The sequence below is a fragment of the Bufo bufo genome, chromosome 9, assembly GCF_905171765.1.
Source record: "Bufo bufo chromosome 9, aBufBuf1.1, whole genome shotgun sequence".
NCBI lineage: Eukaryota > Metazoa > Chordata > Amphibia > Anura > Bufonidae > Bufo > Bufo bufo.
The window spans coordinates 4186910-4206318 of NC_053397.1; the positions used below are offsets into that span (position 1 = coordinate 4186910).

At 49.7% G+C, this 19409-nt stretch overlaps 1 protein-coding gene across 5 annotated transcripts in view; it reads left to right on the top strand.

Moving 5' to 3' along the window:
- The first annotated feature begins 6199 nt into the window (after positions 1-6199).
- Positions 6200-19409, top strand: part of SEMA3B (semaphorin 3B) — a 41157-nt gene continuing 27947 nt past the window's right edge. The window contains exon 1 of one of the 5 annotated variants that reach the window (XM_040408548.1): positions 6200-6243. In XM_040408548.1, the coding sequence (XP_040264482.1) occupies positions 6222-6243 (22 nt within the window). In that variant the 5' untranslated portion in view covers positions 6200-6221. Of the gene's footprint in view, positions 6244-6331; positions 6402-6424; positions 6876-6947; positions 7034-9580; positions 9766-19409 lie in introns of those variants that run through there. The other 4 variants (XM_040408546.1, XM_040408544.1, XM_040408547.1 and 1 more) reach the window with 4 other exon arrangements.

A 19409-nucleotide genomic window follows, 5' to 3' on the forward strand; every position in this document is an offset into this window, starting at 1 on the left:
CACTAAACTCCGCTCACAGAACAATAACCGGCGCTACAACCACTGATCTGCACTAAACTCCGCTCACAGAACAGTAACCGCCGCTACAACCACTGATCTGCACTAAACTCCGCTCACAGAACAGTAACCGGCGCTACAACCACTGATCTGCACTAAACTCCGCTGACAGAACAATAACCGGAGCTCCAACCACTGATCTGCACTAAACTCCGCTCACAGAACAGTAACCGGCGCTACAACCACTGATCTGCGCTAAACTCCGACTCCGCTCACAGAACAGTAACCAGCGCTACAACCACTGATCTGCGCTAAACTCCGCTGACAGAACAGTAACCGGCGCTACAACCACCGATCTGCTCTAAACTCCGCTCACAGAACAATAACCAGCGCTTCAACCACTGATCTGCGCTAAACTCCGCTCACAGAACAGTAACCGGCGCTACAACCACTGATCTGCGCTAAACTCCGCTCACAGAACAGTAACCGGCGCTACAACCACTGATCTGCGCTAAACTCCGCTCACAGAACAGTAACCGGCGCTACAACCACTGATCTGCGCTAAACTCCGCTCACAGAACAGTAACCGGCGCTACAACCACCGATCTGCTCTAAACTCCGCTCACAGAACAATAACCAGCGCTACAACCACTGATCTGCGCTAAACTACGCTCACAGAACAGTAACCGGCGCTACAACCACTGATCTGCGCTAAACTCCGCTCACAGAACAGTAACCGGAGCTACAACCACTGATCTGCGCTAAACTCCGCTCACAGAACAGTAACCGGCGCTACAACCACTGATCTGCGCTAAACTACGCTCACAGAACAGTAACCGGCGCTACAACCACTGATCTGCGCTAAACTCCGCTCACAGAACAATAACCGGCGCTACAACCACTGATCTGCGCTAAACTCCGCTCACAGAACAATAACCGGCGCTACAACCACTGATCTGCGCTAAACTCCGCTCACAGAACAGTAACCGGCGCTACAACCACCGATCTGCTCTAAACTCCGCTCACAGAACAATAACCAGCGCTACAACCACTGATCTGCGCTAAACTACGCTCACAGAACAGTAACCGGCGCTACAACCACTGATCTGCGCTAAACTCCGCTCACAGAACAGTAACCGGCGCTACAACCACTGATCTGCACTAAACTCCGCTGACAGAACAATAACCGGAGCTCCAACCACTGATCTGCACTAAACTCCGCTCACAGAACAGTAACCGGCGCTACAACCACTGATCTGCGCTAAACTCCGACTCCGCTCACAGAACAGTAACCAGCGCTACAACCACTGATCTGCGCTAAACTCCGCTGACAGAACAGTAACCGGCGCTACAACCACCGATCTGCTCTAAACTCCGCTCACAGAACAATAACCAGCGCTTCAACCACTGATCTGCGCTAAACTCCGCTCACAGAACAGTAACCGGCGCTACAACCACTGATCTGCGCTAAACTCCGCTCACAGAACAGTAACCGGCGCTACAACCACTGATCTGCGCTAAACTCCGCTCACAGAACAGTAACCGGCGCTACAACCACTGATCTGCGCTAAACTCCGCTCACAGAACAGTAACCGGCGCTACAACCACCGATCTGCTCTAAACTCCGCTCACAGAACAATAACCAGCGCTACAACCACTGATCTGCGCTAAACTACGCTCACAGAACAGTAACCGGCGCTACAACCACTGATCTGCGCTAAACTCCGCTCACAGAACAGTAACCGGAGCTACAACCACTGATCTGCGCTAAACTCCGCTCACAGAACAGTAACCAGCGCTACAACCACTGATCTGCGCTAAACTACGCTCACAGAACAGTAACCGGCGCTACAACCACTGATCTGCGCTAAACTCCGCTCACAGAACAATAACCGGCGCTACAACCACTGATCTGCGCTAAACTCCGCTCACAGAACAATAACCGGCGCTACAACCACTGATCTGCGCTAAACTCCGCTCACAGAACAGTAACCGGCGCTACAACCACCGATCTGCTCTAAACTCCGCTCACAGAACAATAACCAGCGCTACAACCACTGATCTGCGCTAAACTACGCTCACAGAACAGTAACCGGCGCTACAACCACTGATCTGCGCTAAACTCCGCTCACAGAACAGTAACCGGAGCTACAACCACTGATCTGCGCTAAACTCCGCTCACAGAACAGTAACCGGCGCTACAACCACTGATCTGCACTAAACTCCGCTCACAGAACAATAACCGGCGCTACAACCACTGATCTGCTCTAAACTTCACTGACAGAATAACTGGAGCACCAACCTCTGATGAGCACTAAACTTCCACTGACAGAACGATAACTGCGCTCCAACCACTGATCTGCTCAAACTCCACTGACAGGAAGATAGCGGTATCCCGTCTAACCCTAACCCCAATCTTCTATCATGCCCACAGCCTCAACGCCAAAATGAAACATTGTGACAAACTATCAGCACAGAAAAGATTAGTGTTTTGGATTGTATGCACTGAAACAGTGTGATATCCCCAGTTGTGTGAGCAAGACTAGGTCAGTGCAGATTTTAAGCTTCTGGATACAGCAAATAATATTTGTATTCAGTGAAAGCAAGTACAGATATTGAAAATGCAGAGCAAATGAAAAAAATGTATTTTAAAACAGTAGAACTGTTCATGGAGGCCGCTGTCAGGATCGCAGGGTCGGGGTCACTGACATTTGTCTCGTTTATAAATCTGTCACTTGCTCCTTATCTTAGTTCACGGCAGCAGGTTCCATAAATCATGGTTGCGTTTGTTATATAATTATAATAGTGCCGGCCCATGCTCCCGGCAGTGAGAGGGTTACTCCATAAAGTTGGTAATCCCGCTATAATCTGCTTAATATAAAGGAATAAATGGGGTTAATCCCAGCGGGGTATGCGCAGGATGCTGCCCCGATTATTTGTTGTGGCCGCTGTCACCCGTGTGATTGATGGCGTCCGCCCGGAATTCTATCCCTGCAGGTAAGACTTTTCAGGTGCACTTTTCACCCCACGACGCTGTACAAGAAGCGACTGGTGGAGGATCCCCTGGGGGCGCCGCTCCTCATGGGTGAATCACTAGTCTGCTGTCTGTCCTGAGCCCAGAGGCTTACAATCTATACATAGCATTATCAAGACGACCCATCCCAAAGTGACCCTTCAATGTCAGGCTCAAGAAAAGTTCTGCCGCTATCTAACAGATCCTTGCTTGCAGTCAGTGAATGAAGTTCCCTGCTGACACGGTTAATAGGCTGGAGCTCGTACCTATACTGAGCCTCTGTCCAGCTTCATGGGGTCATGCCCAGAGTACTTGTCACAGGGTTTTTAGCTGCTGAGCCTGTCTCTCCGAGGCGCTGGCACCACCTGAACAATATGTGGACACAGATCTGGGCACGAGGATGTCAAGCACATTCCCCTCTCACAGCCGGTTATGAAGAGTCCTTATTTCAGCCTCCCCACTTATGCTGGCAGGTCAGAGGTTGGCACCAGCAGTGTACACATGGCATGAGAAGGGATAGTGTGCACACAGGAGCAATGCTCTGCAGGGAACACACATACTTACACACTGATGTCATTAACACGACAATGATGACTTTTCAACGTGTGTCAAAAATCCAGAAAGTAGGAAAACTGTTCGAGAGATGAGACAGCGGAGAGCGAGGAGCCTGGCAGCGGCCGGTCACTGACCCGTACAACTGATGACTATAGCAGATCCACAGCCTCTGGATGATCCCCACCATTCCCAAAGAAGCATATTTACCCCAAGGACATGGAGCCCTGTATACATATATTACTGATCCTGTATTATACTCCAGAGCTGCACTCACTATTCTGCTGGTGGAGTCACTGTGTACATACATTACTTATCCTGTACTGATCCTGAGTTACATCCAGTATTATACTCCAGAGCTGCACTCACCATTCTGCTGGTGCAGTCACTGTGTACATACATTACTTATCCTGTACTGATCCTGAGTTACATCCTGTATTATACTCCAGAGCTGCACTCACTATTCTGCTGGTGCAGTCACTGTGTACATACATTACTTATCCTGTACTGATCCTGAGTTACCTCCTATATTATACTCCACAGCTGCACTCACCATTCTGCTGGTGCAGTCACTGTGTACATACATTACTTATCCTGTACTGATCCTGAGTTACATCCTGTATTATACTCCAGAGCTGCACTCACTATTCTGCTGGTGCAGTCACTGTGTACATACATTACTTATCCTGTACTGATCCTGAGTTACATCCTGTATTATACTCCAGAGCTGCACTCACTATTCTGCTGGTGCAGTCACTGTGTACATACATTACTTATCCTGTACTGATCCTCAGTTACATCCTGTATTATACTCCAGAGCTGCACTCACCATTCTGCTGGTGCAGTCACTGTGTACATACATTACTTATCCTGTACTGATCCTCAGTTACATCCTGTATTATACTCCAGAGCTGCACTCACTATTCTGCTGGTGCAGTCACTGTGTACATACATTACTTATCCTGTACTAATCCTGAGTTACATCCAGTATTATACTCCAGAGCTGCACTCACTATTCTGCTGGTGCAGTCACTGTGTACATACATTACTTATCCTGTACTGATCCTGAGTTACATCCTGTATTATACTCCAGAGCTGCACTCACTATTCTGCTGGTGCAGTCACTGTGTACATACATTACTTATCCTATACTGATCCTGAGTTACATCCTGTATTATACTCCAGAGCTGCACTCACTATTCTGCTGGTGCAGTCACTGTGTACATACATTACTTATCCTGTACTGATCCTGAGTTACATCCTGTATTATACTCCAGAGCTGCACTCACTATTCTGCTGGTGCAGTCACTGTGTACATACATTACTTATCCTATACTGATCCTGAGTTACATCCTGTATTATACTCCAGAGCTGCACTCACTATTCTGCTGGTGCAGTCACTGTGTACATACATTACTTATCCTGTACTTATCCTCAGTTACATCCTGTATTATACTCCAGAGCTGCACTCACTATTCTGCTGGTGCAGTCACTGTGTACATACATTACTTATCCTGTACTGATCCTGAGTTACATCCTGTATTATACTCCAGAGCTGCACTCACTATTCTGCTGGTGCAGTCACTGTGTACATACATTACTTATCCTGTACTGATCCTGAGTTACATCCTGTATTATACTGCAGAGCTGCACTCACTATTCTGCTGGTGCAGTCACTGTGTGCATACATTACTTATCCTGTATCTAATCCTATATGTGTGATACGGTCCGCCGAGTTGTGTATCTGCTGTGCTGTATGATTCCAGGATAGTAACATTATCTGGACGCAGTTACCTTCACCTCCTGATTGCCCCCAGGGTGGGGGGTCTTGGTATTTGGAGGTGCCCGTGTTTTTGGCTCTTGGTTATGCTGGCAGTGCACAGGTTAAACAGTGTCAGTGTTTTCAGTGTCTAGGAATCTCAGCTCCTGTGTTTGTACCTTGCAGGTAAATTCATGTGAGAGACGGGGAAGGAAGGAACGTTATTCCCGCCTCTCCCCACCAGATGTCCCTCACTGGGGGAGAACAGGCAGCGACAAGACCGAGACCCTCCATCTAGGTGCTGCTCCCTCAGCCCAGTGTCCGGGGATCTGAGGGAGTGTCAGGGAGCAGAGGTCAGAGCCAGCGCCCCCACACCGCCAGATCCCTGCCCTCTCACCTGTGTGTGGTCTCACCACCTTCATGTATGACCACTCCGCCAGCACAAGGTATGTGATCTGTGGCTGGGGGTCAGCGGGGCACACGTCACCTGACCCCACACAGACGAGGGGTCGGGTCAGAGCCAGCGCCCCCACACCGCCAGATCCCTGCCCTCTCACCTGTGTGTGGTCTCACCACCTTCATATAAGACCACTCCGCCAGCACAAGGTATGTAATCTGTGGCTGGGGGTCCGCGGGGCACACGTCACCCGACCCCACACAGACGAGGGGTCGGGTCAGAGCCAGCACCCACACCGCCAGATCCCTGCCCTCTCACCTGTGTGTGGTCTCACCACCTTCATATAAGACCACTCCGCCAGCACAAGGTATGTGATCTGTGGCTGGGGGTCAGCGGAGCACACGTTACCTGACCCCACACAGACGAGGGGTCGGGTCAGAGCCAGCACCCACACCGCCAGATCCCTGCCCTCTCACCTGTGTGTGGTCTCACCACCTTCATGTATGACTGCTGCGCCAGCACAAGGTATGTGATCTGTGGCTGGGGGTCAGCGGAGCACACGTTACCTGACCCCACACAGACGAGGGGTCGGGTCAGAGCCAGCACCCACACCGCCAGATCCCTGCCCTCTCACCTGTGTGTGGTCTCACCACCTTCATGTATGACTGCTGCGCCAGCACAAGGTATGTGATCTGTGGCTGGGGGTCAGTGGGGCACACGTCACCTGACCCCACACAGACGAGGGGTCGGGTCAGAGCCAGCGCCCACACCGCCAGATCCCTGCCCTCTCACCTGTGTGTGGTCTCACCACCTTCATGTATGACCGCTGCGCCAGCACAAGGTATGTGATCTGTGGCTGGGGGTCAGCGGGGCACACGTCACCTGACCCCACACAGACGAGGGGTCGGGTCAGAGCCAGCACCCACACCGCCAGATCCCTGCCCTCTCACCTGTGTGTGGTCTCACCACCTTCATGTATGACCGCTGCGCCAGCACAAGGTATGTGATCTGTGGCTGGGGGTCAGCGGGGCACACGTCACCTGACCCCACACAGACGAGGGGTCGGGTCAGAGCCAGCGCCCACACCGCCAGATCCCTGCCCTCTCACCTGTGTGTGGTATCACCACCTTCATGTATGACTGCTGCGCCAGCACAAGGTATGTGATCTGTGGCTGGGGGTCAGTGGGGCACACGTCACCTGACCCCACACAGACGAGGGGTCGGGTCAGAGCCAGCGCCCACACCGCCAGATCCCTGCCCTCTCACCTGTGTGTGGTCTCACCACCTTCATGTATGACCGCTGCGCCAGCACAAGGTATGTGATCTGTGGCTGGGGGTCAGCGGGGCACACGTCACCTGACCCCACACAGACGAGGGGTCGGGTCAGAGCCAGCGCCCACACCGCCAGATCCCTGCCCTCTCACCTGTGTGTGGTCTCACCACCTTCATATAAGACCACTCCGCCAGCACAAGGTATGTGATCTGTGGCTGGGGGTCAGCGGGGCACACGTCACCTGACCCCACACAGACGAGGGGTCGGGTCAGAGCCCGACCCCTTGTCTTTAACTCCCTCATATACATGTATGTGTCTGTGAGCCTGCATATTCCACAGTCCCCATCCCTCCCACTGTGAAGGTGACAGCCGCTAGTGTGACTTTGTCACCAGCTATGACTAGGTGGCAGGGTGGCGCACACAGTCCCCCCACCCCTGGGTGCTGTCCTGTGGTCTTGCATGATCTGGAGGAGCTGCTGAGGGTGTGACTGATCGCAGCGCCTGAATACGCTGTTAATTTCATTAATATGTAACTAATGTCAAACCGCGTGATGATGAGAGCGGGCGGCGAGGGCGACACCGATACACAGATCCAGACACTCAGCGCAGATGTCAGCTTGTCACCATCAGCCTGACATGTGCTACCCAAGGGCAAACCTCAAACCACAGACATGGCGGATCTGATCCTCGGGCCGGAGCGCGTACAGGAAGCCTCATCAGGAAAGTGCTACTTTCTAAAGCTTTGTGGGGGTCATTTACAAAGAGATAAACTCTGCTTTTGTAGCACAGATTATGTCACGCGCCACGCTGCGGCAGAATCTGCCACTCACGCCAGGTCTAAAAAAGTGGGCGTGGCCTGGGCGGCCCGTTTCATTCATCATTCTCTACGCCTGGTTCAGGCCCGGAAGCTGGTGTACGTTTAGAATCGCCGGCGGATGCGCTGAAGTGATGTAGAGGCCGGCGCTGCTTCATCACTTCGCTGATCCACCGTCAGTGCAGGGGCTTATAAAGACCAATGTCTAAAACACCGGTCTTAATACAGTACATGTGCGCCTGTGTTTCTAAGGTGTCTGCTTGCTGTCAGTGAATGGGAATATGTTTTTTCACATTGTTTTTGAAGCCAAAACTAAGAGAGAGGCCTCTTTCACACGGTCAGTATTTGTAAGCCGGAACCAGGAGTGGGTCCAGAACACAGAGGAGGCCAGACTTCTAGTCGACCTTTTCTCTGCAGATTCCACTTCTGGTTTTGGCTCATAAATACTGACCAAATACGGATACAAAAAACTGACCGTGTGAAGACCTGACCGCCCATTATGAGCCGCCTCTGACACCGAATTCAAAAACTGCATTTAAAAAAGCAGGTATGAAAGCATCCCAATACTTCAGAGCGGAGGGATACATTGTGATACCTGCACTGACACACTGTAACAAACTAGAAGGACAGGAGAGAGATTTATACAGATGTGCTAGTCTCTCAGGGACTGTCTACTCTGACACACTGTAACAAGCTCATCAGCTGTGTGAGCAGGGTCTGCTCAGGATGGGGTAAAAATGAATGTTTCTATTCACTGACTGCAGGTAGAGAATTTGAAAATGGTGAAGAATTGGAACATAAAGACTCAGCTTTATTCCGGTTTGAGATGCGTCAAATTTATTACATGGAAACTCTTAATACTTTCGGCTAAACGGCTCCTGTCAGTTTTCCGGTTTAAATATACCGGCTCGCTGTGGTCAGCCCCCTCCCGCATCGGCCATTTTGGAAAAAAAAACGGGCGAGAGTGGCGTAAAAAGTCGCCTTTTTGGCTCGACTGTGACGAGCACCACCTTTATAGACAGATCTGCGCAGACTGTCGGCAGTAACAACCAGCAGCAGGAAACGGAGCCCGGCCTCTACGATGGTACATCACCAATCTGCCCTATTACACATCCCTGGCAGTCAGTGGGTTAAGTACCCGATGACGAATGTGTGACCCTGGCTGATAGTCAGTGTCTGGTTCTGACCTTCACTGCCGCCAGGTTAACCCCTCCCTTACCCGGACTATGGATAACTACGGCGGGTGATTACAGCCTGGGGGGGGGGGGATATTCTGTTATAGGGGAGAAGCTTTAACCCATAAAGTTAACAAAAAAAAATCTCAGGAACCCCGACTCTATCCTAGGAAATTCTCCTCAGCTCTTCTGTCTGCTCCAGGGAAAGTAGAGTAACAACCAATATGGCCGCCACTGGTGTCACCCAGCTTTCTCAAACTCCTGAGTGGTCAATTTCCTTTGCAGCGTGGCAGCAGTTTACAGTGAATGTCAGCACTGAAGGAGTTAACGCTGCATAACCCTGAGCTGGTATAGAGGACAGATAGTGTATGTCAAGGAGAAGGGGCGGCCATCGCCAGGCATCACGCTCGTCTGCCTCGGCTATTATTTGGGTTTCTGCGGAGGATTATCGCAGTATTAATGCCAGGTCCGCGCTTTATTCACGGGTCATGTCACTGAGAGGGACGGGCCGACCATAGGACCTGCCATCATCCTCGGTGACATCATCACTTCCTGCACCCCCACCGTCTTAAGTTGAAGTCACTGAGGTTGAACTTTGCCCCGTGACTGACAGGCACACAAGGGCGCTGCCGCCGGCCTGCCACTGACTGGCTGGCATGTATTGTCACGGTGAACCTTCTGGAAATGGGGCGCAGTCGGGAGTTTCTGGCCTTGCACTTGTCAGTTAAGGATCCAGCGCTAGAGAACGAGGCTGGAAAATCCGAGGCATCGAAGGAATGTGATCTGTAAGTTGCTGGGGGAGATCCAGGCATGTGTGCGGCAGCTGCAGGAGAAGCTGAGGAGCACAATATGTGAGCGGGGGGCAAACGGTACCCGTCACCTCAATGTCTTCATGCCTCTCTTCATCTCCAGTCAGAGAATGGGCGCTGCTCTGACCCCTGCACTAAGAGCATTCCCTGCAGATGGAGAGGGAGCCGGGTCACTGGGGGCCACGACCTCTGACCTCTCTCAGCGCTGCGGGTCACTTAGGTGACAATGTGTTAAATGTGCAGTAAATGACCTGTGACTCGGGAGCGACACTCAATATCCTCTGTGTCCATTTCCACCCAGCAGGGAAAAGCTCCCGATGCTGCTCCCCTCCCCCTCCTGTGCCGCTAATGCACCTGCTTGTACCCCGTCCCAATACCTGCGCTCTAAAGCCTCCCGCCAGGACAGGAGCTCGCCTTCTGAATGCAAACAATAACAGCAAGCAGAGATCTTAAACATCCAAAGATCAAAAACAAGGCGAATCCGCAGATTTTTTCATTATGCTGGGAGTGAACAATACAAAAACTGGAAAACCTGGCATGTCACATAAAGCAATGAGCACGGGGGGCCGGGGGTCTCTACATGTCACTTATCCCATCAAGGGACAATGAAGTCAACCTGAAATGGCTGATAACAGGGGGCAATAGACTGTATTCTCCTGTCCTACAGTCATCCTCTCCCCCCTGAAATGGCTGATAACAGGAGGCAATAGACTGTATTCTCCTGTCCTACAGTCATCCTCTTCCCCCTGAAATGGCTGATAACAGGGGCAATAGACTGTATTCTCCTGTCCTACAGTCATCCTCTCCTCTGAAATGGCTGATAACAGGGGGCAATAGATTGTATTCTCCTGTCCTACAGTCATCCTCTCCTCTGAAATGGCTGATAACAGAGAGCAATAGATTGTATTCTCCTGTCCTACAGTCATCCTCTCCCCTGAAATGGCTGATAACAGGGAGCAATAGACTGTATTCTCCTGTCCTACAGTCATCCTCTCCCCTGAAATGGCTGATAACAGGGGGCAATAGACTGTATTCTCCTGTCCTACAGTCATCCTCTCCCCTGAAATGACTGATAACAGGGGGCAATAGACTGTATTCTCCTGTCCTACAGTCATCCTCCCCCCTGAAATGTCTGATAACAGGGAGCAATAGACTGTATTCTCCTGTCCCACAGTCATCCTCTGCACTGAAATGGCTGATAACAGGGGGCAATAGACTGTATTCTCCTGTCCCACAGTCATCCTCTGCACTGAAATGGCTGATAACAGGGGGCAATAGACTGTATTCTCCTGTCCTACAGTCATCCTCTCCCCTGAAATGGCTGATAACAGGGAGCAATATACTGTATTCTCCTGTCCTACAGTCATCCTCTCCCCTGAAATGTCTGATAACAGGGAGCAATAGACTGTATTCTCCAGTCCTACAGTCATCCTCTCCCCTGAAATGGCTGATAACAGGGGCAATAGATTGTATTCTCCAGTCCTACAGTCATCCTCTCCCCTGAAATGGTTGATAACAGGGAGCAATAGACTGTATTCTCCTGTCCTACAGTCATCCTCTCCCCTGAAATGGCTGATAACAGGAGGCAATAGACTGTATTCTCCTGTCCTACAGTCATCCTCTCCTCTGAAATGGCTGATAACAGGGGGCAATAGACTGTATTCTCCTGTCCTACAGTCATCCTCTCCCCTGAAATGGCTGATAACAGGGAGCAATATACTGTATTCTCCTGTCCTACAGTCATCCTCTCCCCTGAAATGTCTGATAACAGGGAGCAATAGACTGTATTCTCCTGTCCTACAGTCATCCTCTCCTCTGAAATGACTGATAACAGGGGGCAATAGACTGTATTCTCCTGTCCTACAGTCATCCTCTCCTCTGAAATGGCTGATAACAGGGGGCAATAGATTGTATTCTCCTGTCCTACAGTCATCCTCTACCCTGAAATGACTGATAACAGGGGGCAATAGACTGTATTCTCCTGTCCTACAGTCATCCTCTCCCCTGAAATGGCTGATAACAGGGGGCAATAGATTGTATTCTCCTGTCCTACAGTCATCCTCTCCCCTGAAATGACTGATAACAGGGGGCAATAGTCTGTATTCTCCTGTCCTACAGTCATCCTCTCCCCTGAAATGGCTGATAACAGGGAGCAATAGACTGTATTCTCCTGTCCTACAGTCATCCTCCCCCCTGAAATGGCTGATAACAGAGAGCAATAGACTGTATTCTCCTGTCCTACAGTCATCCTCCCCCCTGAAATGGCTGATATCAGGGGGCAATAGACTGTATTCTCCTGTCCTACAGTCATCCTCTCCTCTGAAATGGCTGATAACAGGGAGCAATAGACTGTATTCTCCTGTCCTACAGTCATCCTCTCCCCTGACACGGCTGATAACAGGGACAATAGACTGTATTCTCCTGTCCTACAGTCATCCTCTCCTCTGAAATGGCTGATAACAGGGGGCAATAGACTGTATTCTCCTGTCCTACAGTCATCCTCTCTCCTGAAATGGCTGATAACAGGGGGCAATAGACTGTATTCTCCTGTCCTACAGTCATCCTCTCCCCTGAAATGGCTGATAACAGGGGGCAATAGACTGTATTCTCCTGTCCTACAGTCATCCTCTCCTCTGAAATGGCTGATAACAGGGAGCAATAGATTGTATTCTCCTGTCCTACAGTCATCCTCTCCCCTGAAATGGCTGATAACAGGGGGCAATAGACTGTATTCTCCTGTCCTACAGTCATCCTCTCCCCTGAAATGGCTGATAACAGGGGGCAATATACTGTATTCTCCTGTCCTACAGTCATCCTCTCCTCTGAAATGTCTGATAACAGGGAGCAATAGACTGTATTCTCCTGTCCTACAGTCATCCTCTCCCCTGAAATGGCTGATAACAGGAAGCAATAGACTGTATTCTCCTGTCCTACAGTCATCCTCTCCCCTGAAATGTCTGATAACAGGGAGCAATAGACTGTATTCTCCTGTCCTACAGTCATCCTCTCCCCTGAAATGGCTGATAACGGGGGCAATAGATTGTATTCTCCTGTCCTACAGTCATCCTCTCCCCTGAAATGGCTGATAACAGGGGGCAATAAATTGTATTCTCCTGTCCTACAGTCATCCTCTCCCCTGAAATGGCTGATAACAGGGGCAATAGACTGTATTCTCCTGTCCTACAGTCATCCTCTCCCCTGAAATGGCTGATAACAGGGGGCAATAGACTGTATTCTCCTGTCCTACAGTCATCCTCTCTCCTGAAATGGCTGATAACAGGGGGCAATAGACTGTATTCTCCTGTACTACAGTCATCCTCTCCCCTGAAATGGCTGATATCAGGGAGCAATAGACTGTATTCTCCTGTCCTACAGTCATCCTCTCCCCTGAAATGGCTGATAACAGGGGGCAATAGACTGTATTCTCCTGTCCTACAGTCATCCTCTCCCCTGAAATGACTGATAACAGGGGGCAATAGACTGTATTCTCCTGTCCTACAGTCATCCTCTCCCCTGAAATGGCTGATAACAGGGGGCAATAGACTGTATTCTCCTGTCCTACAGTCATCCTCTCCCCTGAAATGACTGATAACAGGGGGCAATAGACTGTATTCTCCTGTCCTACAGTCATCCCATCCCCTGAAATGGCTGATAACAGGGGGCAATAGACTGTATTCTCCTGTCCTACAGTCATCATCTCCCCTGAAATGGCTGATAACAGGGGGCAATAGACTGTATTCTCCTGTCCTACAGTCATCCTCTCCCCTGAAATGGCTGATAACAGGGGGCAATAGACTGTATTCTCCTGTCCTACAGTCATCCTCTCCCCTGAAATGTCTGATAACAGGGAGCAATAGACTGTATTCTCCTGTCCTACAGTCATCCTCTCCTCTGAAATGGCTGATAACAGGGAGGAATAGACTGTATTCTCCTGTCCTACAGTCATCCTCTCCCCTGAAATGTCTGATAACAGGGGGCAATAGATTGTATTCTCCTGTCCTACAGTCATCCTATCCCCTGAAATGGCTGATAACAGGGAGCAATAGACTGTATTCTCCTGTCCTACAGTCATCCTCTCCCCTGAAATGGCTGATAACGGGGGCAATAGATTGTATTCTCCTGTCCTACAGTCATCCTATCCCCTGAAATGGCTGATAACAGGGGGCAATAGACTGTATTCTCCTGTCCTACAGTCATCCTCTCCCCTGAAATGGCTGATAACAGGGGGCAATAGACTGTATTCTCCTGTCCTACAGTCATCCTCTCCCCTGAAATGTCTGATAACAGGGGGCAATAGATTGTATTCTCCTGTCCTACAGTCATCCTATCCCCTGAAATGGCTGATAACAGGGAGCAATAGACTGTATTCTCCTGTCCTACAGTCATCCTCTCCCCTGAAATGGCTGATAACGGGGGCAATAGATTGTATTCTCCTGTCCTACAGTCATCCTCTTCCCTGAAATGGCTGATAACAGGGAGCAATAGACTGTATTCTCCTGTCCTACAGTCATCCTCTCCCCTGAAATGGCTGATAACGGGGGCAATAGATTGTATTCTCCTGTCCTACAGTCATCCTCTCCCCTGAAATGGCTGATAACAGGGGGCAATAGACTGTATTCTCCTGTCCTACAGTCATCCTCCCCCCTGAAATGGGTGATAACAGGGGGCAATAGACTGTATTCTCCTGTCCTACAGTCATCGTCTCCCCTGAAATGGCTGATAACAGGGGGCAATAGACTGTATTCTCCTGTCCTACAGTCATCCTCTCCCCTGAAATGACTGATAACAGGGGGCAATAGACTGTATTCTCCTGTCCTACAGTCATCCTCTCTCCTGAAATGGCTGATAACAGGGGGTAATAGACTGTATTCTCCTGTACTACAGTCATCCTCTCCCCTGAAATGGCTGATAACAGGGAGCAATAGACTGTATTCTCCTGTCCTACAGTCATCCTCTCCCCTGAAATGGCTGATAACAGGGGGCAATAGACTGTATTCTCCTGTCCTACAGTCATCCTCTCCCCTGAAATGACTGATAACAGGGGGCAATAGACTGTATTCTCCTGTCCTACAGTCATCCTCTCCCCTGAAATGGCTGATAACAGGGGGCAATAGACTGTATTCTCCTGTCCTACAGTCATCCTCTCCCCTGAAATGACTGATAACAGGGGGCAATAGACTGTATTCTCCTGTCCTACAGTCATCCTCTCCCCTGAAATGGCTGATAACAGGGGGCAATAGACTGTATTCTCCTGTCCTACAGTCATCCTCTCCCCTGAAATGGCTGATAACAGAGGGCAATAGACTGTATTCTCCTGTCCTACAGTCATCCTCTCCCCTGAAATGGCTGATAACAGGGGGCAATAGACTGTATTCTCCTGTCCTACAGTCATCCTCTCCTCTGAAATGTCTGATAACAGGGAGCAATAGACTGTATTCTCCTGTCCTACAGTCATCCTCTCCCCTGAAATGGCTGATAACAGGAAGCAATAGACTGTATTCTCCTGTCCTACAGTCATCCTCTCCCCTGAAATGTCTGATAACAGGGAGCAATAGACTGTATTCTCCTGTCCTACAGTCATCCTCTCCCCTGAAATGGCTGATAACGGGGGCAATAGATTGTATTCTCCTGTCCTACAGTCATCCTCTCCCCTGAAATGGCTGATAACAGGGGGCAATAAATTGTATTCTCCTGTCCTACAGTCATCCTCTCCCCTGAAATGGCTGATAACAGGGGCAATAGACTGTATTCTCCTGTCCTACAGTCATCCTCTCCCCTGAAATGGCTGATAACAGGGGGCAATAGACTGTATTCTCCTGTCCTACAGTCATCCTCTCTCCTGAAATGGCTGATAACAGGGGGCAATAGACTGTATTCTCCTGTACTACAGTCATCCTCTCCCCTGAAATGGCTGATAACAGGGAGCAATAGACTGTATTCTCCTGTCCTACAGTCATCCTCTCCCCTGAAATGGCTGATAACAGGGGGCAATAGACTGTATTCTCCTGTCCTACAGTCATCCTCTCCCCTGAAATGACTGATAACAGGGGGCAATAGACTGTATTCTCCTGTCCTACAGTCATCCTCTCCCCTGAAATGGCTGATAACAGGGGGCAATAGACTGTATTCTCCTGTCCTACAGTCATCCTCTCCCCTGAAATGACTGATAACAGGGGGCAATAGACTGTATTCTCCTGTCCTACAGTCATCCCATCCCCTGAAATGGCTGATAACAGGGGGCAATAGACTGTATTCTCCTGTCCTACAGTCATCATCTCCCCTGAAATGGCTGATAACAGGGGGCAATAGACTGTATTCTCCTGTCCTACAGTCATCCTCTCCCCTGAAATGGCTGATAACAGGGGGCAATAGACTGTATTCTCCTGTCCTACAGTCATCCTCTCCCCTGAAATGTCTGATAACAGGGAGCAATAGACTGTATTCTCCTGTCCTACAGTCATCCTCTCCTCTGAAATGGCTGATAACAGGGAGGAATAGACTGTATTCTCCTGTCCTACAGTCATCCTCTCCCCTGAAATGGCTGATAACAGGGGGCAATAGACTGTATTCTCCTGTCCTACAGTCATCCTCTCCCCTGAAATGTCTGATAACAGGGGGCAATAGATTGTATTCTCCTGTCCTACAGTCATCCTATCCCCTGAAATGGCTGATAACAGGGAGCAATAGACTGTATTCTCCTGTCCTACAGTCATCCTCTCCCCTGAAATGGCTGATAACGGGGGCAATAGATTGTATTCTCCTGTCCTACAGTCATCCTCTCCCCTGAAATGGCTGATAACAGGGGGCAATAGACTGTATTCTCCTGTCCTACAGTCATCCTCCCCCCTGAAATGGGTGATAACAGGGGGCAATAGACTGTATTCTCCTGTCCTACAGTCATCGTCTCCCCTGAAATGGCTGATAACAGGGGGCAATAGACTGTATTCTCCTGTCCTACAGTCATCCTCTCCCCTGAAATGACTGATAACAGGGGGCAATAGACTGTATTCTCCTGTCCTACAGTCATCCTCTCTCCTGAAATGGCTGATAACAGGGGGTAATAGACTGTATTCTCCTGTACTACAGTCATCCTCTCCCCTGAAATGGCTGATAACAGGGAGCAATAGACTGTATTCTCCTGTCCTACAGTCATCCTCTCCCCTGAAATGGCTGATAACAGGGGGCAATAGACTGTATTCTCCTGTCCTACAGTCATCCTCTCCCCTGAAATGACTGATAACAGGGGGCAATAGACTGTATTCTCCTGTCCTACAGTCATCCTCTCCCCTGAAATGGCTGATAACAGGGGGCAATAGACTGTATTCTCCTGTCCTACAGTCATCCTCTCCCCTGAAATGACTGATAACAGGGGGCAATAGACTCTATTCTCCTGTCCTACAGTCATCCCATCCCCTGAAATGGCTGATAACAGGGGGCAATAGACTGTATTCTCCTGTCCTACAGTCATCATCTCCCCTGAAATGGCTGATAACAGGGGGCAATAGACTGTATTCTCCTGTCCTACAGTCATCCTCTCCCCTGAAATGGCTGATAACAGGGGGCAATAGACTGTATTCTCCTGTCCTACAGTCATCCTCTCCCCTGAAATGTCTGATAACAGGGAGCAATAGACTCTATTCTCCTGTCCTACAGTCATCCTCTCCTCTGAAATGGCTGATAACAGGGAGGAATAGACTGTATTCTCCTGTCCTACAGTCATCCTCTCCCCTGAAATGGCTGATAACAGGGGGCAATAGACTGTATTCTCCTGTCCTACAGTCATCCTCTCCCCTGAAATGTCTGATAACAGGGGGCAATAGATTGTATTCTCCTGTCCTACAGTCATCCTATCCCCTGAAATGGCTGATAACAGGGAGCAATAGACTGTATTCTCCTGTCCTACAGTCATCCTCTCCCCTGAAATGGCTGATAACGGGGGCAATAGATTGTATTCTCCTGTCCTACAGTCATCCTCTCCCCTGAAATGGCTGATAACAGGGAGCAATAGACTGTATTCTCCTGTCCTACAGTCATCCTCTCCCCTGAAATGGCTGATAACGGGGGCAATAGATTGTATTCTCCTGTCCTACAGTCATCCTCTCCCCTGAAATGGCTGATAACAGGGGGCAATAGACTGTATTCTCCTGTCCTACAGTCATCCTCCCCCCTGAAATGGGTGATAACAGGGGGCAATAGACTGTATTCTCCTGTCCTACAGTCATCGTCTCCCCTGAAATGGCTGATAACAGGGGGCAATAGACTGTATTATCCTGTCCTACAGCCATCCTCTCCCCTGAAATGGCTGATAACAGGGAGCAATAGACTGTATTCTCCTGTCCTACAGTCATCCTCTCCTCTGAAATGGCTGATAACAGGGAGCAATAGACTGTATTCTCCTGTCCTACAGTCATCCTCTCCCCTGAAATGGCTGATAACAGGGGCAATAGACTGTATTCTCCTGTCCTACAGTCATCCTCTCCCCTGAAATGTCTGATAACAGGGGGAAATGGCTGATAACAGGGAGCAATGGACTGTATTCTCCTGTCCTACAGTCATCCTCTCCCCTGAAATGGCTGATAACAGGAGGCAATAGACTGTATTCTCCTGTCCTACAGTCATCCTCTCCCCTGAAATGGCTGATAACAGGGGGCAATAGACTGTATTCTCCTGTCCTACAGTCATCCTCTCCCCTGAAATGGCTGATAACAGGGACAATAGACTGTATTCTCCTGTACTACAGTCATCCTCTCCCCTGAAATGGCTGATAACAAGGGGCAATAGACTGTATTCTCCTGTCCTACAGTCATCCTCTCCCCTGAAATGGCTGATAACAGGGGGCAATAGACTGTATTCTCCTGTCCTACAGTCATCCTCTCCCCTGAAATGGCTGATAACAGGGACAATAGACTGTATTCTCCTGTCCTACAGTCATCCTCTCCCCTGAAATGGCTGATAACAAGGGGCAATAGATTGTATTCTCCTGTCCTACAGTCATCCTCTCCCCTGAAATGGCTGATAACAGTGGGCAATAGACTGTATTCTCCTGTCCTACAGTCATCCTCTCCCCTGAAATGGCTGATAACAGGAGGCAATAGACTGTATTCTCCTGTCCTACAGTCATCCTCTCCCCTGAAATGGCTGATAACAGGGAGGAATAGACTGTATTCTCCTGTCCTACAGTCATCCTCTCCCCTGAAATGGCTGATAACAGGGGCAATAGACTGTATTCTCCTGTCCTACAGTCATCCTCTCCCCTGAAATGGCTGATAACAGGAGGCAATAGACTGTATTCTCCTGTCCTACAGTCATCCTCTCCCCTGAAATGGCTGATAACAGGGGGCAATAGATTGTATTCTCCTGTCCTACAGTGATCCTCTCCCCTGAAATGGCTGATAACAGGGGGCAATAGACTGTATTCTCCTGTCCTACAGTCATCCTCTCCCCTGAAATGGCTGATAACAGGGGGCAATAGACTGTATTCTCCTGTCCTACAGTCATCCTCTCCCCTGAAATGGCTGATAACAGGGGGCAATAGACTGTATTCTCCTGTCCTACAGTCATCCTCTCCCCTGAAATGGCTGATAACAGGGGGCAATAGATTGTATTCTGTCCTACAGTCA